This window comes from Pipistrellus hanaki (assembly GCF_964339955.1).
Source record: "Pipistrellus hanaki genome assembly, chromosome: 15".
Classification (NCBI taxonomy): domain Eukaryota; kingdom Metazoa; phylum Chordata; class Mammalia; order Chiroptera; family Vespertilionidae; genus Pipistrellus; species Pipistrellus hanaki.
In genome coordinates this window covers 39,725,922-39,747,566 of record NC_140517.1, presented here as the reverse complement: position 1 = coordinate 39,747,566, position 21,645 = coordinate 39,725,922, and the positions used below count along the sequence as shown (strand labels likewise).

Genomic DNA, 21,645 nt, shown 5'->3' with positions numbered 1-21,645 from the left:
TCCAAGACTTGTTTAAAGTGTACTTTCAACAATGTAAACAATGTAAAATTCACAACGTGTGTCATCCAATAAAAAAAATTACCAACTAGCCCTGGCTCGGTTGCTCAGTTGGAGCATCATCTCATGCACCAAGGTTACAGGTTTGCTCCCTGGTCGAGGTGTGTATGGGGGCAACTGGTTGATGTTTCTCATATCAATGTTTCTCTCTCTCTCTCTCTCTCTCTCTCTCTCTCTCTCTCTCTCTCAAATCAATAAACATATCTTCGGGTGAGGCTTTAAAAAATTACCAGATATACAAAAGCAAAGAAAACTGTAACCAAGAGTAAAATCACTCAATTGAAAAAGAACCAGAATTGACAGAGATGACAAGGACATTAAACAGCTTTTATAAAAATGTTCAGAATGCTCAAGGATATAAATACAAACATGAACATAATGCAGAGAAAGGTGGGAGATATAAAACAGAAGTGAGTGGGACATCTAGAAATGAAATATATGACACCTAAGAGGAAAATTTTAGTGGAAGGGATTACAAAGATTAGATGCTGCAGCAAAAAGGAACAGGGAATTGGAAGAATGTGAAAGAATCTATCCAAAACGAAGCACAGAAAGGAAAAACTGACTGAAAATGAGCATGGAGCCTGGGTGGCCTAAGGAATGATATCAAGTGACCTTACATATGTGGCTGGAGTCCCAGAAAGAGGAGAGACAAGGAATAACAGAAAAATACATATTTGAAGAAGTAATGGCCAATTTTTTTTTTCAAATTTCATGAAAAAAAAAAAAAAAGCTGCAGATTTAAGAAGCTCAGTAAACCCTCATAGAATAAAGAGACATACACACAAAACACATCAAGGCACATTATAAGTAACTAGAGACCTGGTGCACGAAATTTGTGCATAGGGATGTGTGTCCCTCAGCCCAGCCTGCACCCTCTCTAATCTGGGATCCCACAATCCAGGACTGCTGGCCCCCAACTGCTCACTGCCTGCCTTCTTGATTTCCCCTAACCACTTCTGCCTGACAGCCTGATCACCCCCTAACCACTCACCTACCAGCCTGATTGATGCCTAACTGCTCTCCTGCCAGCCTGATTGCCCCTAACTGCCCACCCCTGCAGGCCTGGTCCCCCCAACTGCTCTCCCCTGCAGGCCTGGGTCCCCCTCCCCCAACTGCCCTTCCCTGCAGGCCTGGTTGCCCCCAAATTCCCTCCTCTGCTGGCCTGGTCACCCCTAACTACCTTCCCCTGCAGACTTGATCACCCACAATTGCCCTCCCTTGCAGGCTTGGTCCTTTCCTCTGCTGGCCATCTTGTGGCAGCCATCTTGTGTCCACATGGGGGCAGCCATCTTGTGTGTTGGGGTGATGGCCAATTTGCATATTACTCTTTTATTATATAGAATTGCCAAAAACCAGTGATAAAGAAAACATCTAAAAAGCAGCCATGAGTGGGGAAATATATTACACACCAAGAATCAAAGATAAGTGTAACAGGCTTCTTGTCAGGAAGTGTGCAAGCCAGAAGGCAATGCTACAACATGCTGAAAGGAAAACAACCTGCTATCCTAGAATTCCATGTTCAGGAAAAAGACCTTTCAAAGAATAAAACACACTAGTGAATTTTTCATGCAAATAAAAACTTGGAGAACTAACTGCTAGCAGACCTGCACTTAAGAAATGTTAAAGGGCCAAAACCGGTTTGGCTCAGTGGTAGAGCGTCGGTCGGCAGACTGAGAGGTCCTGGGTTTGATTCCGGTCAAGGGCATGTACCTTAGTTGCAGGCACATCCTCTGTGGGGGGTGTGCAGGAGGCAGCTGGTTGATGTTTCTCTCTCATCGACGTTTCTAGCTCTCTATCTCTCTCCCTTCCTCTCTGTAAAAAATAAATTAAAAGAAAGAAAGAAAGAAAGAAAGAAATGTTAAAGGAAGTTCTTCAGGTACAAGGAAAATACTACCGTAGATGGAAATCTGGAAGTACATAAAGGCATGAAGAGCATCAGAAATGGTAGATGTGTGGGTAAATATAAAATACATATTCCTGCTGAAACTGGTTTGGCTCAGTGGATAGAGTGTTGGTCTGCGGACTGAAGGGTCTCAGTTTCGATTCTGGTCAAGGGCATGTACATTAGTTGCGGGCACATCCCCAGTGGGGGGTGTGCAGGAGGCAGCTGGTTGATGTTTCTCTTTCTTTGATGTTTCTAGCTCTCTATCCCTTTCCCTTCCTCTCTGTAAAAAATCAATAATATATATACTTTTTTTTAAAAAGACATATTCCTCATTTTAAAATTTTCTCTAAAAGACACTTACAGTTAAAGTAAACACACACACAACTAATGTACTGGGGGTTCGCAAAGTAAGTAGAAGTAAAAACATGACAATGGTAGCTCAGAGGATGAGAGGTGGTTAAGGAAGGAAGTACATTGTTGTAAGGGTCTGAGATCTTCTGTAAAGTGGTATAATGTTACCTGATAGTACTTTGTAATAATAAAAGATGTATATAGTAAACCCAGAGCAATTACGAAGAAAAATAAACAAAGAAGTATAATAAGTCAAAAGCAGGCATAAAGCAGAATTTTAGAAATCTCAGTAAATCCAAAAGCAGGGAGGAAGAAGAGAGAAATGGGAACAAAGAACAGATGGGACAAATAGAAGAAAAACAGTAAGCTGGCAGATTTAAACCTGACCATACCAACAATTAGAAGAAAGGTCTCAATCAGGGGTTGGCAAGCTATGGCCCACAGCCATCTGTTTTGGTACACAGGCTAAGAATGGTTTTCACATTTTAAAGTAATTTAAAAGACAGCAAAAGAAGGGTCATATATCATGACACATGTCATATAAAATCCAAATTGTAGTGTCAGTGTCCATAAATAAAGATTTATTGGAACACAGCCATACTCACTCATTTGTGTATTGTCTAAGGCTGCTTTCACGCTGTAATCAGAGTTGAGTAGTTACCACAGAGACTGCATGGCCAGCAAAGCCTAAAATATTTACTATCTGGCCTGATAAAGAAAAAGTTTGCCAATCCCTGCTCCAAGGCCTAAATATAATACATAGGGAGGTTGGAAGTGACAGGATGGGGAAAAGATATACTGTGCAAATACTAAGCATAAGAAAGCATAGCTATATCAATATTAAAGGTAACTTCAGAACAAGGATTGTTACCAGGAATAAACAGGGACATTATAATGAGAAAGAGACCAATTCATCATTGTTATATCTAACAATCCTAAACACTTACACATCTACTTAGAGAGCTTCAAAATTCATGAAGCAAAAACTGATACAACTAAAAAGAAAAATAGATGCAATTTCTCCACAATTACAGGTGGAGATTTCAACACGCCTCTCTCAATAACTGCCAGAACAAGTAGACAGAAAATCAGCAAGGATGCAGACGGCTTGAATAACGCTATCAGCCTACTGGCCTTGACTGCCATTTACAGAACACTGCCCTGCCAACAGCACTTTCTATGCAAGTGCACACAGAATAGCTACCAGGAAAGACGGTATGTGAAGCCACAAAATAAGTCTCAATAAATTTCAAAGGAGTAAAATCCTACAGAGAATGTTCTCTAACCACAATGGAATGAAACTAGAAATCAATAATAGAGCTCTGGAAAATCCCCAAATCTGGCTCCATCACTGCCTAGCTGCGTAACCCAGGACTCAACAGTGAGATAAGTACAACTATGGGCCCCTCCTCACAGGGCTGTTGAGTTACATCTGCACAAGTGTGTGCTCTCACTGTCCTGGTGACTCAGAACTGACTCGGGAAAAGAGGTGCCCACTAACCTGCCTACGGGACCCAAGGGCAGTCAGTCTTTCTTATCCGGCCCTCTCTGTCCTACTACCTGGGAGAGAGGCCAGGCTTCCAGCAGATGGTACAGCTCTGTGGGGCCTGAGAGGGTCTCCCAGACCACACCTTCTCCAGCAAATAATATTGAAAACAGCGCTGGCCTAGTTGGTTGGGCCTAGGTTGCTGGTTTGATTCCAGGTCAGGGCATATGCCCTGGTTGCGGGCTTGACGCCCCCATCCCTGTAGAAGGCAGCAAATCGATGTTGCACTCTCACATCATTGTTTCTCCCTCTTCCTTCCTCTCTAAAAATCAATAAACTATTCTTTACAAATTAATAATAATAATGAAAACAACAGCTGCTGTTTGCTGAGCACACTTGCACAGCACTGTGCAAGGCACTGGGGTGGGTGGAGAGGAGGATAGGAGAGGAATAATACAGCCTCCTGCAAACCAAAACCAAAACCCAGCACACACAGACCCAGTCTGATACCTCCTCTCTGAATTCAACTCCCTCCAAACCTACCCCACAGGGCAATGTTGTCATTCATGTAAGACAAAATTATTTAGTGCCCGGCAGACACCAAGACCAACTAGACCCTGAAAATACAGTGTGGCTGACTGGTGGTGGGATGGGAGTGGGCGAGAAGGGGTCACTCACTGAGACAGAGCAGGGGAGTTTGATTTTGGAGTAAGGATGTGAGCTCTGTTTTGGACAAGTTGAGTCTTAAGGGGGCCATCGGGCACCCAAGCGGAGGTGGGTAATATGGCCCCAGAAGCACAGGGCAGTGGTCCCCCCCGAGGAAGGTGCTTGTTTAGGTGTGGAGCACTCTGGTGGTCGAAATGACGGAGGGGGGCCCCTGGTGTCAGTGGCAGAGATCAGGTGTCTGACAATGCAGCCCAGTCTCCACAACAGGGAAAACCCAGTCTGTGCTTATCAGAACCTCCTTGGTACATAAAAACCAAAGTATTTTTACATGGTTACAATAGAAACTGAGATTTCTAAATTTGTAAAAAATCCTCACTCAAGGATATTTTTCCATTGATTTTTTGAGAGAGTGGATGGGAAGGGGAGAGACACAGAGAGAGAAACATCAACCAGTTGCCTCCCACATGAGCCTCAACCAAGGCACGTGCCCTTGACTGGAATCGAACCCGGGACCTTCCAGTTCGTAGGCTATGCTCTATCCACTGAGCCAAACCGGGTAGGGTTAAACTGAAATTTCTAGAAATGCACCTATTACTTAAATTGAGGAAGAACTCGGTGCTGCTTTGTTTGAAACTTTGTCAAGAACTGCTCACCATTTTGGGAAATTGCATCCCTGACAGCACAGCCCTGCTCGTGGTACCTGAGTCACCAAGTCAAGACACTGGGACCAGCTGCATCCATAAACCGCCACCTTCACGTTTGTATTTGTACAAACGCACCCATTCAGCGACTATTTCAGTGTCAGCTCAGGTGTTGACATAATTCTGTTACATGGCCTCACTTCTGTGACTACACATGCGCATTACGCGTAGGCACCTGACTGCTGTAGCCAGTCTTCTAGCATTGTCCGACCCAGGCAATTACACACTGCTAGCTGGCTGTTTTATCATAAATCACTTCCCCCTTTCCCCTTCTGTGTTACAATTAGGGCGTTTTATTTGGTAAAGCACACGTATAGGTAGATAGATTACCCTTGAAATTCATTGGGGGGGGTGGGGAGGAGGAGAAAGGGGGTGTTACAGAACATTTGTTGTAAACAGGGCATTACTGATGAGGAGGGAGGAAATCCGTGAGATGCAAGGGTGAAATGAACAGGCTCCAAAGACGCAGATGGAAACTGGAAGGAATCAGCGAAGGGTTTCTAGGAGGAAGATGGCGAAGAGGGGGTATTGGACATATCAATAAAGGGTCCCGTGTGACCCCGGTGGAAATCCAGATACAACTAGACCTGAAGTTTGGGGGCTTCTTGCCAAGAGGGCATGAGGAAAGGGCATCTGGACCCAAGGAGGAGCTGAGGACAATGGCACAGGAGCAGCCAAAGACACACCCGGGAACCTACACAGGTGGACTGATGAGGAAGTAGGAAAGAGGAAGGTCCAAGGACTCACGTCCTGGGAGTGACCGCAGGAGAGCCTGACCACTGATTCAGCTCAGAAACTGACTTCCGAGGTGGAGCTCTGCTGAATGCTGACCAGCCCTTGGGTGTGGCCATAGGTGGCTGTGGCCCCACCGGACATGTGACGAGGAGCCCCAGCAGCAGGGTCCTGGCCCAGTTGCCGCTAATTGAGGTGGCAGCCAAGTCTGACAGGGTACTGGCACCCGCGCCGACCACCCCACCACTGGCCCTGCCTGCCCAACCATCGGGCCGGGTCACTTTTGAAGATTAATAACTAAACTACCTATTGAAACATTTTTTGAACAAGCCAATGTGTGGGAGGACTCGGGGTGAAATGAGAGTGAGCCAGGTCAAAGGTCCCAGGGAGGGAAGGTGTGACCGGGAGCTTCCTGGGGACAGCGATGGGCAGGAGCAGGGACTGCCCAGCTGGAGAAGCCAAAATGGCCAGCAAAGAGGAGGTCCCTGATTGCCCGCCAGACGTGGGACGAGGTCTCACGCCCTCTCAGTCACCTCCTCACACACGTGCCTCCCCAGGCCTGTCGAGTGCGCTCTCTCTCTCTGACATGGAAGCCTCTGTTTCAGCCTCTAAGACTCAGCCTGTCACCTCCTCAGACAGGCCTCTGAGCCGAGCACCCTGCTCTCTACTGCTCTCTCCCTGCATGGGGTTTGGCTCCTCACTACCACAGCGTGCGTGCATCTCATGCATCACTACTCTGAAAGTGTTAATGAATTTCCCTCGGGGTGCACTGTAGGCAGAAGGAAGTCCCCCTCGCAAGATGTCTACACCCCAATCCCTGGAGCTTGTATGTTCCCTCACAATGTAAATGGGTCTTTGCAGATGTGATGAAGTCAAGGGTCTGGAGATGGAGACATAACCCTGGATTAGCCAGGCGGGCCCAGTGAAATCTCAGCGGAAGGAGGAGGTCAGAGACAGAAAGAGAGACTTGACATTGGCTCTGGCTTTGAAGATGAAGGCAGGGGTCACGGGCCAAAGCCTGCAGGTGGCTCCTAAACGCTAGAAAAGGCAAGGAGATGGGCTCTCCCCGGAGCCTCCAGAAGAACCGGCCTGCAGACACCTTGATTTTAGTCAGTGAGATCCATTTCAAACTGCTGACCTCCAGAACCTTATGTTGCTTTAAGCCATTACATTTGTGATTTTTGCAGGAGCACTAGGAAACAGATACAGAGTAGAAGACTTGAAATGAAGCAAATTCCAAAAGGCTGGGAAAAAGCCATCAGTACTCAAAAGTTTCACAGCCAGTGGGCCAAATGAATGGCAAACAAGACCATGTGGCAGTTAGTCCCTCTTAGTTGGGAGAGAGAAACACCTGCTACCATTACGGTTACTCTTGAATTAAACAAGTTGGGAATTAGACAATATCTTTGGCACATACTCTTGGCATGAAATATGACGTCCCTGTGTTTATGTATCTGTTTACTTGTTGATTTTTTTTTTTTTTTTTTACAGGGGAAGAGAGAGTGATAGAGAGTTAGAAACATTGATGAGAATCCATCAGCTGCCTCTTGCACATCCCCTACTGGGGATGTGTCTGCAACCAAGGTACATGCCCTTGACCAGAATCGAACCCGGGACCTTTCAGTCCACAGGCCAATGCTCTATCCACTGAGCCAAACTGGTCTCAGCTGTTTACTTGTTTATTCTCAGCTCCTCTGCCTCTCAAGGGCTGATTCTTCACCTGGCCCAGTGATTGTGCAGGAATTCTGACTGACAGGAGGTGAGGAAGAGGCACTCTGTGAGAAGGCCTGATGCCTGGGACTGACCTGGAGGAGTCACTAGCGGTCTAGGGAGCAGGCTGGGCTCAGGCAGCCCAAGGGCTGGCTGGTGTGAGTGGAACCAGGGCTTGTTTGGCCCTGCCCAGCCCTTCCTCTAGCCAAACGCATGCTCCATAGTAAATCACTCCTTCTCTCTGGGTCTGCCTTCTAACAAGCCAGGAGAACATTCTCTTTCCTAAGCATTCTCCTCGGTTTTCTGTGGGTCTAATGAGAGGAAGGAGGTGAGAAGAGTTGTATGATCTGCAATGAAGTCCAGGTGCTACTTGGAAGATGGGCAGCAAACTCGAGTGCTTATGGAGGCCAGGCCAGACTGACTGGAGGGGGAGAGGGGACAGGCCGAAGGAACAGACAGCAATGCCAGGTGGAAATGCCAGCTGAGCGCCACCAGAGCTGAATTTTCTAGAAGAGAAATCTGGATTTGTGAGTGAGTTTGCCCAATGTTTAAATGGTGCCAATTAATTTTTAAAAAATGTAAACTGTGAGCCAGACACCATAAGTTGATGTCTGCTCTCTGACATGTATAATAGCTTCTCAGAGCTTGTCCAAGTTCCTGGCTCCCCATAGGACTTGAGGGACCACGTGTCTCTGCCTGGGCCTTGGCCTCAGGATAGTGAAGGCTGTCCTCGCTCAAGGATTCTGTCTCTGTGATTGCCAGAGCACAGCTATAGTGCTGGTACCACTCTGATCGTGACCACTCATGTCAGCAGAAGCACTTTCCTGTAATAGCCTCACTGAATCCTTATACCCTGAGCCAAAAACATTCTTATCCCCATTTTCCAGATGAGGAGCCTAAGACATGCAAAGGAAACATGGCCTATACAAGATCACACAGTTAGTAAATGGCAGAGCTGGGGCTCAACTCTCCCCACCCCATTCCCTGGCACACAGCTGGCAGTGGGGACCAAGGATCCAACCAGGCCTCAGAGTGTCCCCTCCCAGTCCCAGGCGGCAGACAGAAAGCCTCTCACCAGACTCCGCTGACGCAGCGAGTGGACAGCGCCCGGGGCATGATCTCCGAGCCCTGCTGCATGAAGCCCCCGACGGGGAACCAGAGGCTGTTGCCCAGCGTGTACTGGTTCTCTAGGATGTGGGGGCGCGCCCGCAGGCATGGGTGTGGGTTATACCACTCGTAGGGGCTCAGCCTGCAGAGAGACGTGGTGGGAGAGGATGAAGGCGGCCGAAGGTGGGGGGAGAAAAAAGAGAGAAACGGGAACGTGACAGAGCAACATGATCAGGAGAGATGGGTGAGAGACAGGAAACGGAGGGAAAAGAGACCAAGATATGAACAAAGAGAGACACACACAAGAAGAGGTGAGAAGAGAAGCACATTGAGAGAGGGGGGCAGAGAGACACACCGAGATGGAGAGACGCAGAGAAGAGGCAGAAAGAGACACAGATAGAGAGATGCAGAGAAACAGAAAGATAGAAAAGAGAGAGCCACAGAGCAGTCAGAGCCACAGGGTGAAATGCAGAGACAGGGCCAGGACGGGAGAAGGGAGAAGGGAATCCAAGGCCCCAGGTGGAGGCCAAGGGTGGTGCAGACAGAGGACAGAATGTGCAAGTCAATTCGTGGGTCTGGCTCAGGCCTCCTCCCTGCCCCCTCTTCCCAGGCAGCGGGCAGTGGGCTCACCTGGCAGCTAGGAACAGGATGCAGCTGACGGCCAGGTAGGCAAGAAGCATGAAGAGCCACACAGCAGGGGAGAAGGGGTCCAGGAAGGAGAAGTAGCCAGGCTTGCGCCCCTGTGGGGAGAGGGAGTGAGACCCCCCCAGCCACCCTGACCTGAGCTGAATGCCAGCCTCTGCTCCCCACCATCAGCAGCCCATGAGCCCAACTGGCCCTGCCCAGGTCCAGCCCCTGCCTCCAGCCTCCAGCCTCCAGGTCTCCACGGGAACCGTACCATGTGCACTCGGTAGAGGATGCTGATCCCCAGGGTCATGAAGGGTTTGGAGAAGTCGATGACCTTTTCCCGCTCGGCTGTGATGGTGAATGCAGCCACAGCCAGGTCTGCCTTCTGCTGAGGGGAAGCAGGGCAGGGCAGAGGGTGGGTAGGGAGACAGATGGGCAGTCAGGGAGAAACGCAGAGAGCAACTAAGAGAGAATATCAGAAGCCGAATGAGGCCAGGAGATGAGGGCAGAACGGGACAGGAGCCTGGACCCTCGTCCCCCGCGTCTGCTGGAAGAAGCTCCTGTGGCCTGTTTCCTGCTCACTGCCCTGCCCCATTCAGTCCTTCCCACCCTGTCAAGTTCATCACTAACGTGCTGCTTTATAAAACCTGCCGCTGACCCTCACCCCACTCCAGGGTCCTGGAGAGAACGTGGGATTGGAGTTGAGATGCCTGCACGCCGACCCACTCAGGACCCTCTGGGGGGCTTGGCTTCTTGTCTTAGTTCAACAGGCAACATCTGTCACATGCTTCCTCTGTGCCAGGCTCCATGCCAGACAGCACTGCATAGAGATCACCCCATGTACTTCTCCCACCAGCTCCCTCAGGGCCACGACTAGCCCTGTTCTGTGGATGGGGAAACTGAGTCTCAGAGGGGCAAAGGCACTAGCGAATAAAGACAAGGGCTATGGCCTCTACTCTCCTGCCCCTGGGGGAGGGGGGGGCACTAGCAGCAGGTCCAGTGCACAGCTCAACTGAGATCCTGATTTCCGGGGAGCGGAGTCGGGAGTCCAGGTCAGACATGGGAAATGGTGGGGGTGGGGCCGGGTGAGACAGAGAGAAGGTTGGGGCTGGCACATCTGGAATCCCTGCTCCAAAGGGGCTATCTCGCTCTGGCCCAAGTGGACATGAGCTGGCCTTTGGCTGTGGCAGACACAGGCTGGGGAAAAACCTGGCACTTCTCATACCACCCCCAGAGACACGCACTCACACACACCTTGCACATGTGAGCACTGTGCATGGTCATGTCTGCACCACCACCACTGTGAGCTCACCCTGCCATACCCACACGGGCTGACCAGGGACGCACTGCCCACACAGACGCAGGCAGACAGATGCACGCTCTGTACACAAGTGTGGGGAGGAGTGGAGACACCCGGGAGAGCAGGCATTGCCAGAGGAATAGCACCCACACTTGCACGTGTGGCCCACACATGCATACATACATGACAGTCCAAGCAGGGCAGGGGGCTGGGAAGGACCAGGAGCAGAGCGAGGATCCCCAGCTCTGCCCTGAGCTCTGGGTGACTTCAGGCAGGGGCTTCCACATCTATGGGCCTCTGTAAAACGGCGGTGAGGGCTGGGACCCAGCTCCCAGGATGTCCCTTCCAGGCATAATGACTCCAAGCAGAGATCTCCCTCTGAGGCTGAACTAAGAGTCAAGGTCCTGGGCCACTGGCCCCGGGGTGATATGCACTCAGCCCACAGGAGCTGAGACTGAGAGCACATGAGGTAATACAGGCCCCAGCAGAAGCCAGGTGGGGAGAGAGGCACCGGTCCAAAAGATAACCACAGACAGAGAGAGGTGGCACAGGCTGGAAACAAAACCAAGGTCAAGGAGAGAGCTCGTGGGCCCAGAATAAAATGCAGGGTCAGGCCTCACAGACAATGTGATGACAGAGCCAAAAGCTAAACCAAGAGGAGAGAGAGACGGCACAGGCCCACAACTAACTCAGGGAGAGGGAAGGTGGCACTGCCTCAGTATGACTTGGAAGCGGAGTGGCACAGCCCCAAGCCGAATTCAGAGGCAGTGGCGTGTGGCAAGGCCCAGAACACGGCTGGATTCGGAAAATACCCTTGGGAATCCCTAGTTGTTGAGAGTAAGGGGCATTCCCTCTTTCTTGTGCCACTTTTATGACTAACATGTGAATTGTCGAGAAGAATAATCACAGCTAATAGAGGAAGCCAATTATTTTTATGCACCCAGGGAAGCTGTGTCCTGGCAAGGCCCTCCTGGGGGCCGATTCCCCATTTCAGAAAGCAGGAGGCAGTGGCATTTCAGAGAAGGGGTCCACAGGACCCGGAGGTCTCCAGGCCAGGCGCTCAGGAGCCCACTTCCCAAGGCCTGCAGGGCTCTGGCTCCTTCCCATTCCATCCCTGGCTCGCTCACCAGCCTCCTCACCCACTCCTGATACCTGGCCTCAGGCCAAACCCTGCCTGGGCCGCCTGCTCCTCTTTCCCCCATGCTCCACGTCTCCTCCCGTGGCAAGGGCAGCGGCTCTGCTTCCAAGGCACTCCTTCGATCTGCCCACTTCTCTCCACCTCCACCCCCAGGCCCACACCACCGGTCTTTCTCCTGACAACAGCATCAGCCTCTCTGGCTTCCCTGTTGCCACTCATAACCCCCAATCCAAAGGGGGAGGCCCTGCTTAGAATCCATTGGTGGCTTCATACTGTACCTAGGACCAAACCCTTCCATGGCCAAGAGACCCTACATGATCTGAAACCCATCTGCCCACTGGCCTCCCCCAGGGCCTTTCCCCTCACCTGCTCATCTCCAGTCCACAGCGGCCTCTTCAACACAGGCCTCTGCACCTGCTCTTCCTCACCATTCGAGGCTTCGCTCATATCTCACCCCTGTGGCCCTCTCCACAACGCCCTCCAGGCCATACTTGCCCCACCCCATGGTCCTCTCTCTCATTGCCCATTATGCTATTTTACATCCTTCTTAGCGCTACCGGAGGAGACCCTGTTTATGACTGTCTTCCCTACATTACAAGCTCCTAGCCTATCTGGGTAGAGGTGCAGCCCAGACCCTACACAGAGTAGGTTCCCAACATACTGCTTGCTTCTGACCAAGTCCAGCCTCTCTGAACAAACCAAGGCTGCTCTGGCTCCCCACCAAATTCCTGGGCCTCTGACTGCCCCCCCCTCCCACCCCCTCCTCCTATGCCAGCTACTTTCTGGCCTCTGCACCTGTGAGGCCACTCCTGCACCCCACTCAGCCCTGCAGAACTGGCCTACCCACCCCTCCAGGGCTCCCTCTACCCTGCCTTCCATGCCCCCCCCCCCCCCGCCCCACAGACACCCCTTAATCTCAGCACTTAGCTCAGTTGGGAAAATATCTGTTAGTGTCTCTGCCTCTGCTACTGAACCTTCAAAGGAAGGGCCAGCTGGACTCCTGTCTCCTCTGCTAAAGCCCACGAATGTCACACTTCCTGAGGGAGCCACCTCCCAGTGGCTCCTACACAGAAACCTCTCCTTCCTGGGCCTGAGGAACCTCACACAGGTCCAGAGAGAGGCTCACACTAATAGCATCTACCCCAGGCCAGAGAACCAGGGCTTTCCTTCCCTTGAGTGTCTTCTTTAGTCCCAGAGCAACCTTCATGCAGAAGGACTGGCATGGATGCCATTTTACAGATGAAGAAACCAAGGCCCGGCTGGTGTGGCTCAGTGGTTGAGAGCTGACTTATGAATCGGGAGGTCCCGGTTCAATTCCCCGTCAGGGCACATGCACAAACTGCCCCCTCTCCCCCATGTGGGATGTGCAGGAGGCACCGATCAATGATTTTCTCTCATCATTGTTGTTTCTGTCTCTCTCTCCTCTCCCTTCCTCTCAGAAATAAAAAAAATTAAAAAAAAGAAAAGAAACCAAGGCATGATGAAGGTAAGGATCCTGCTCTAGTTGACCCCAGAATTCAGAACCACTCATGCTCTGAGGGGGCTTCACCTGTAGGCTGCTCTCACCACTCCTTCCACCCTCAGGGCATCTGAGGTCAGGGTGCAGGTGTGAGTCCCCCCTGCTCCCAGGGAGCTCAGAAATGAGAGCCCAGTGATGAGAGGAGGGAGCAAATCCTGCCTCCACCCTCTCTTCTCCCTCATGACGTCCCAGCTCTCTACATCTATCCTCAAGCTCTCATGATTCCACATCCCAAACCTTTGGAATCAAGTTGCTTCCCTCTGCCTCCACTGCCCCTGTCCAAATTACGTCTCTCTGCTTCTCCAGACACATAGGTAGCCGGAAGAACCCCAGAACTACCACCCAGTCACATAGCCCCTGCTCACACGTTGTAGTAATCTTCATTCTTCTTACAGTCTCAGCCAATGTGCCCCTCAGCCGGCCCCCTGAGGCTCAGCACCCTCCAGCCCCTACCTCAGCAGCCCTACCCCCCACCTCTGTAGATAAAATGTTTGTGTTCTTCAAAACTCATGTTGAAATCTTAATGTGATGGGCCAAGACCAGTTTGGCTCAATGGATAGAGTGTCGGCTTGGGGACTGAGGGGACCCAGGTTCGATTCCGGTTAAGGGCATGTACCTTGGTTGCGGGCATATCCCCAGTAGGGGGTGTGCAAGAGGCAACTGATTGATGAGACTCTCTCTCATCGATGTTTCTGGCTCTCTATCTCTCTCCCTTCCTCTCTGTACAAAATCAATAAAATATATTAAAAAAAAAAAAAAAGAAATCTTAATGTGATGGTATTTGGAGGGGGCCTTTGGGAGATGATTAGGGCATGAAGTGGAGGCCTCAGGAATGGGATTAGTGTCCTTACAAAAGAGGCTCCAGAGGGCTCCCTTACCCCTTCTGTCACGTGAAGACACAACCGCCTATGAGCCCTCACCAGACACCAAATCCACCAGCACCTTGATCTTGCACTTCCCAGCCTCTACAACAGTAACAAATAAAAGTCCACAAGCCACCTAGTTTATGGTTGGTATTTTGCTATAGCAGCCTGAATGGACTGAGATACTCGCCATCTCACCCCACCTTCCCATGCTTATTCATTCATTCAGTTACCTGCTCCCCATGTACTTTTGGAACACCCACCACTGGCCTCTCTAGCTTTGGGAATACAGCGATGAATCTATATATATATATATATATATAAAAAAGCCTAATATGCAAAGTGTCCCCTTGGGAGTTCCACCTACCTGGAGTTCGATCACTTGCTATGATGCATGCTGACCACCAGGGGGCAGCACAGAACAAAGGAAGGCCATATCAACATCTGGCAGTCCAGGGAAGGGAGGCCCCGAACCGACCTTAGCCAGCAGCCATTAGGGACCCTACCTGTGTACAAATTTCGTGCACTGGGCCTCTAGTATTAACATATAATGTCAAGTAGCAATAAATGGTATGAAGAAAAACAAAGCAGGACAGTACAATCCAGACTGCCATCCACCCCACTGCAGGGAAGTCTTGGTACCAACAGGAAGGAAGTACGGGAACCAGGCATGAGAAGACCTGGGAGAAAGTTCTGGGCTGTGGGGCAGCAGGCACAGACCCTGAGGTGGCAAGTGACTTGCAGTGCTGGGTGGCTGGGGCAGAATAGGAGGCATGAAACATGCAACACAGCGGGACCAGGGCCAGGCAGGGTCTTGAAGGCCACGGTAAGGGGTCTGGATTCTACTTCAAGGGTAACAGGACATTTCATCAGAGCATGACGTGATCTGACCTGATCTGGCCCCGTGAGAATAGACAGGGGCAAGAATGGAAGTGGGGGGAGGGGTCGGCAGGGAGTGAATTACAATGGACATGGAGATGCTAAGTGTTGGCAGGGAGAGGTGGTCAGATATAGATTTCATTCTGAAGTGGGGAGAGATTATTTTTAAAAGTATTTTTAATTGATTTGAGAGAGAGAGAGAGAGAGAGAGAGAATGTAATATTGATTGGTTGCCTCCTACAAGCCCTTATAAGGGATTGAGCCCAATACCTGGGCATGTGCCCTGACCGGAAATCCAACTGAAGATCTCTCTGTGCATGGGACCATGTTCAACCAACTGAGCCACACCACCAGGGAGACAGATGCTTAAATGCTCCAAGTTCCTCCCAGGCTCCACTCGCCTTTGGAGCCCTCTTTCTATCTCCTCCTCTTCCCCCCTCATTTCCCAGCAGACACCTATTTCTTAGAGGAGACTTCCTCCCCAAGGGGACCACCTGACAGTAGATTAATCCATATAATGAAATCAGGAAGAATTCAAATGATGAGCCACCTGTAGAACGACAGGGTTGCTGTCTAAATGCCTAAAAGCCAACCACACCACACCACTTGTGACTGCCCCCCACCCCAAACCCGCCCTCCACACCAGTTCTGGGCAAACTGTGCTTCTGCTTTGCCGGGGCTCCCTGCCAGCCTCTGCCAAGAGGGGGCACTCGAGGGAGGCTGCAGGCTGGAGGAAGGAGAAGAAATCTGCTCCTTCCTGCCTGCTCTCAGGTCCCCATCGTCCTTTCTGCACCCGCAGCAGGGATTCTTCCAGCAGGGGTTCTTCCGGGGCAGCAGAGGAATCCAGTTTGCAGCTTCCTAGCACTTGCAGAACCAGCCTGAGCTGGGGATGCCAGAGCTGGTTGTCAAGTGCAAGACCCCCCACCCCCATTTCTAGTAATTTCTTTGTTCCTTCAGAACTAGGGATGCAGCCACTCCCTGCCTTGCATCCTCCATGACACTAGAGAGCAAGGGTGAGGCCAAGTCCAGCCCACCTGCCTGGTTTTGTAAATAAAATTTTATTGAAACACAGCCATGCCCATTTGTTTACATATTTTTGTCTATGACTGCTTCCCCTACAACAGACATAGTTGAGTAGTTGTGACAATATGGCCCCAAAGCCAGATATATTTACTATCTGGCCCTTTAGAGAAAAAGTTTGCTGCCTCCATGGCCCCCTTTTCTCTGAGTCTCCAGTAAGCTGACAGCAGCCCACCTAGGCTCTGTTGCTTTTTCTATCCTGGCCCTTCCTTGTTTCACTGTCCCAGCTTTAATAAAGATAGTATCCTGAAAAGAAGGAAAAAGTTTGCTGATCCCTGCCTTGGAGTTCAACTTTATCCTCCCAGCTACTTAGTGAATGACTTGATTCTTAGTAATTTTCTTCATTCAAATATCTGGCATGGCTTACCCCTGGCAGGATCCTGACTGATGCAAAAATGACAATACCCAGGTCCCATGAGTGCTCAGACCACATAGTCACTCACTGCCCATGGCAGCTGTTTGGTCTCTGGGAGGCCCAGTGAGGAGAAGAGGGCATGATTTTTCCAAACCCTAGCGGTCTAAGCTGTGAGTCACCTCTGGGTGACTGCATTCCTGCCAGCCACCAGCTCTCTTCACATCCCTGGATCTGCTAGGTCAGCAGCCCTCGTGGCAGACAGGCTTGCAGAGCCAGCTCCTGGCCTCCCTCACAATGAAAAGCCGAATGGGTTGTTTAGTAGATGGACTGAAGTAGCACAGCCAACGCAGACTGCCCAAATCGCAAAAGCACACCAGACGCCGCCAGTACCAGCCTCTGAGCTCTGTGTTTCAGCTCGGTTTAGGTCCCTTGTCTAAGTTTCTAAGTTTTAATCTTTCCAACTTCTTTTTAAAAAAAAATTTTTTTTAAAGATAGTAAACTTTTTTTCTTAATATATATTTTATCAATTTTTTACAGAGAGGAAAGGAGAGGGATAGAGAGTTAGAAACATCGATGAGAGAGAATCATCAATCAGCTGTCTCCTGCACACCACCCACTGGGGATGTGCCGCAACCAAGGCACATGCCCTTGACCGGAATCGAACCTGGGACCTTTCAGTCCCCAGGCCAACGCTCCATCCACTGAGCCAAACTGGTTTTGGCAACAATTCTTACATAGAATCCTCTCCATTAAAGTAGCTGGTGCTTTCCGTCTCCAGATTGGAGCCTAATCGAGGGCTGTCAGCAGCAGGTTAGGCTTATTCCACCCCCTTCCTAAGTGCTAATGCCTGCTCCATGGAGTGGCCAGCCGACACTGTGGACCGCTGAGATCAAGTTCTGGGTGGCCTATGTGAAGACAGGAAGCAGGGGAGCTGAGGTTGCCCTGAGGCAAGACTGAAGGCATGGGTGTGTGCCTGCTTCCACTGGTCCTGGGAAAGCCGTGCAGTCAGTAGCTCATACCAGCTGCCCAGGGCTATGTTGACCGCTACAGCAAAGACACTTCATTTGGGGCAACAACTGCACCTGGAGTCACCACCTGGTCACATTTATACTAACCCACAGTCATTCTTTAGGACCCGCTGCCTTCTGCACAGACCACACAATGAACAGCCAGATGAACAGGGATGAGATCACTACCCCGCTTCTTTCCAGCCATTAATGAGATGGCGGCACTAATCACTGCAATTCCCCCCAAAGGATGTAGAATTGCTCTTGGATTACTATCCTGGGAAAGATGGGGAATCCTAGGGGCTTCCACTTGGCTCTTGCTACCATAATGGCCCTGACTCCACGGGTCAGCTCTGCCAGCAACCACATGCATCTTTTCCAATTATACGACCAAGACCTGGAAAAGACAGGGGGGGTCCACGGCCTGGCAGGCCCATTCTGAGTTGAACTTGGGCTCACACCCACATATCACCTGACCACATAAGCCTCACCATGGTGCCCCAGTCAAAGCAGGAAAAGTCAGAATGATTTGCCTTCTATAAAAATGGCAGGGGGTGTCTAAATATCTAAAAGCCAATCAAAACCCTCAGTGCTGAGAAGGAGCCAGTTTAGAAACCGGTGTGGTCTTTCCAGGGAGCAGTTCAACAATATATAATAAAGCCTTACAAAGAGTCTTCCTTCCTCTTTCAAGCACTCATTCTAGTCAGAGAATCAAACAAAGTTTTTGTGCATAAATACGTTTGTTTATAGTTGCTTATAACAGGAAAACAACAACAACAACAAAATACCTGGAAACAACTGTGTTAAAAAAAAAAAAGGTTTCACTAATAATAGTATATCCACATAGGAATTAATAGGCAGCCACGTAACATCCTGTTTAGGTGAAAACAATAAGATACCATTTTTAGCCTTTCAGATTGGCAAAGGCTTTTTAAAAAGATTGATAATATCCATTGTTGGCAAGGGTGCAGGAATTTTGACATTCTTGTGCACTTCTGGTGGAAATATAAATTGGTGGAACCTTTTTGAACAGTCATTTGGCAGTATAAACTTAAAAGACATTCTTAGCCTTTGACCCTGTGCTTCCACTGCTTGGAATTGTTCCCGTAGGAACACACCCACAAATCCACAGGCCCAGCTAATGGTGGCATTGCCTATGCTAGCGAAACTGGAAACCACCCAAGTAGCCATCAACAGGGGATGAGTTAAATAATGCACGCTGAGCGCACAATGAAATCCGTATTTCTCCACTTGAATTTCAAATAGGCATCTCAAAGAATCCATGTCTAGAGATATCTTATTTCACCAACCCCACCAAACTGCTCCTCTCACACCATCCAGGGAGGAAACCAGCCTTGCCATTGACGCAGCTGCTTTGGCCAAACCCTGCCGTCAGCCTCTACTCCTCTCTCCCCACTGCACATACCTGACACAGCTACCACTTCAGCATGTGCCAACATCTTCACTCTTCCAAACCCTCCAATGGCCTTCTAAATGGACCATCCTGTTCCTACTCTTGCCCCATTAGAGTTATTTCTCAAGAGAGTAGCGAGAGTGATGATTTTTAAATGATTTAATAATTAAATCAAGGTTGCATATCCATACATTGGAAGATTATTCAGCCCTGAAAAGGAATGCAGCACAGATAGATGCTTCAATGTGAATGAACCTCGAATACATTACGCTGAAAGAAACCAGACACAAAAGTCCACATAGTGGATGATTCCATTGATATGAAAGATATGAAAGAGGTATAATAAATCCAGGGAGACAGAGCAGATTGGTGGTTGCCAGGAGCTTGGGAAAGGGGAAATGGGTTCCACTTACTAGGCATGGGATTTTCCTTTGGGAGTGGAGAAAATGTTTTGGAAATACAGGTGCTGGTTGTACAACACTTAATGTACTAAGTGCTACTGAACTGTATACTTTAATATAGTTAATTTTGTTACATGAATTTCGCCCAATAAGAAAAAGAAAAAAATTTTAAATTAGATCACAGCACATTCTTTGCTTAAAACCTTCCAGTTGCTTCCCAACACAATAAATAACATCCAAACTTACCCCCAGGCCCTCATGACCGGGGCTCTGCTCTGGGACCTTGCATTCTCCCTCACCCACTCCCCTCCAAACTCTGTGAGGGAGGTAATGTCACCCCCTGTTTTAGAGGGGAGATTGAGCTCAGAGAGATAAACTGGTTTGCCAGGGATCATGTGCAACCTGAGGCTGGCTCTGCCTGGCTCCTAACCAGCTCACAGCTGTTGGCCAGGTGCCATGTGGCCACCCAGACCCTCCTTCAGGACGGAGCACTCGCTGCCCAGCCACAGAGTGCTGGAGGCTGACCACTCTCAGCTCTGGAGTGAAAGAACCCCCTCACCCAAGGTCCTGACCCTCCCTGATGACAGTCCCCTGCAATGAAGTATAGATGGCAGTATAAAGGCTTTCTCCCTTACCTCAGGGGATGCCTTCGATGGCCATCTCAGCTCCAGAGCAGTCCGAGGGACAGCTGAAGCCCGTTCATAACTGCATCATAGCTCAGTTCCTTCCTCTGCTCAGGCCTGCTCCTTCACTCCCTGACAGGGCTGGTTTCCCAGGGCACCCCAATATACCTCCTGCCTACTAGGCTCCACCTCAAAGTCTCTTCCTGGGACCCAGCCTAAGACATCTGCTCTGCCTCAAGGGCCCGGCTGGAGGGCCCAGACTTTATCTTGCAGGCCCTGGGATGCTACAGCTAAAGCATGCAAGTGACAGTTCAGATTTGCATTGTAGGAAGATTCCACTGGAATAGAGGGGGTGTGGTGAGGGGCCTGTAGGACAGTGAGGAGGAAGTGAGAAGGACTAGGCCTGAATGCACACCATAGCAGTGATGGCAGGGAGGCCATTCCGGCAGTGGCCACTGGGTGGAATAAATGGACCGTAATTCTAGACTGGCTGCTGAGTCCTGTGCCTGGCGAGGGGTGAGTCAGGGGATGCCGGCGCACCGGGCTATCTTCCATCTGGAAGTCACTCATCAGCTCTGGGCCAGGCTGTTGGGGTGCCAGCCCTGGCTCTGCCTGATACTAGCCATGTGGCCTGGATATGGTACCTTGGGGTTCATTAGAGAAAACTGGGCTAATACAGGCCCTCCTTATGGAGTGGCCATGAAGAGTCAAAGAGTTAACACATGTTCAAAAAGGTTGGCCAGGGCCTGGCTGGTGTACTCACTGCAGGCTTCCCAAGTAATGCAGGGTGTCTGGAAAGGGCACATGCCTTGGGTCAGAACCACCTGGGTGCTCTGTGTGTGTGTGTGTGGGGGGGGGGAAGGGAGTAAAGGGGGAGTACCTTCACTGATGTGCCCCAGATCTCACACTGGTAGGAGGGTAGTGATCCTCTGGGCCATGAGGGATTGTTAGGAGGAGGAGGTAACACTTTATAAGTTCCTGGCAAGTGGTATGAAGTCAACAAATGCAGCTGCTGCTGCTGTGAGGCTGGTGGGAGCATCTGTGCAAAGCTCAGCGCACTTGGCCATCCCACGGCAGGCAGCTGAGCCTGGGCAAGGCCAAAACCCGCCTGTCTTTGGCGCTGCCAGCCTGTTCCTCCTCCAGTGTTCTCTCCCTAAATGTCACTGCCATCGCCCAGCTGCCCGAGCCAGAAACGAGAGGAACGCCCACGTCTTCTCGCCTATATCCCCCAGTCCGCACTCCAGCCTCCCCTGGTCTCTATATCTGTGGTCCCTTACCTCCCTGCTGGTCATCCTGACCCCCCCACCTGCTACTCCCACCCCACTGATTCTCTTTTCTCACTTAAGCCAGTTCAAACCCTGGGGGAGAGGGCACATCCTGTGGAGCCACTCTTTTACCCATTCAGTAAGAGCCAGGTCAGGCCCGGCCTGGCCACTATATTCCCAGAGTATAGTTCAAGGCGTGGTATACAGTAGACACTTAATAAATGCTAGCTGGCTGGAGAATGGACAAATGCATGAATATAAGTATGTGCTGGCTGGCAAGCTTATATAAACACTGAGTGTTAAGTAGAAATAACATTAACAATAATGGGCATCTCCACACAGTACCCACCACCTGCCAGCCCTATTCTAAGGCCCTACCTGGATTAACTCACTTCACATGAATGACAGCCTGCATGCTAACACCTGTTGTTTTCCCAATTTTAGTTGAAGAAATGATGTCACAGGGAGGTTAAGTA

At 50.1% G+C, this 21,645-nt stretch overlaps 1 protein-coding gene across 6 annotated transcripts in view; it reads right to left on the bottom strand.

Moving 5' to 3' along the window:
- The window catches only part of GRIK5 (glutamate ionotropic receptor kainate type subunit 5), a 58,001-nt gene that overhangs the window by 9,436 nt on the left and 26,920 nt on the right, over window positions 1-21,645 (bottom strand). For 5 of the 6 annotated variants that reach the window (XM_084905265.1, XM_084905263.1, XM_084905268.1 and 2 more), the window contains 3 exons: window positions 9,597-9,713; window positions 9,329-9,438; window positions 8,667-8,840 (listed from right to left, as the gene is read on the bottom strand). In XM_084905265.1, the coding sequence (XP_084761391.1) occupies window positions 8,667-8,840; window positions 9,329-9,438; window positions 9,597-9,713 (401 nt within the window). The remainder of the gene's footprint in view (window positions 1-8,666; window positions 8,841-9,328; window positions 9,439-9,596; window positions 9,714-21,645) is intronic. The other variant, XM_084905264.1, reaches the window with a different exon arrangement.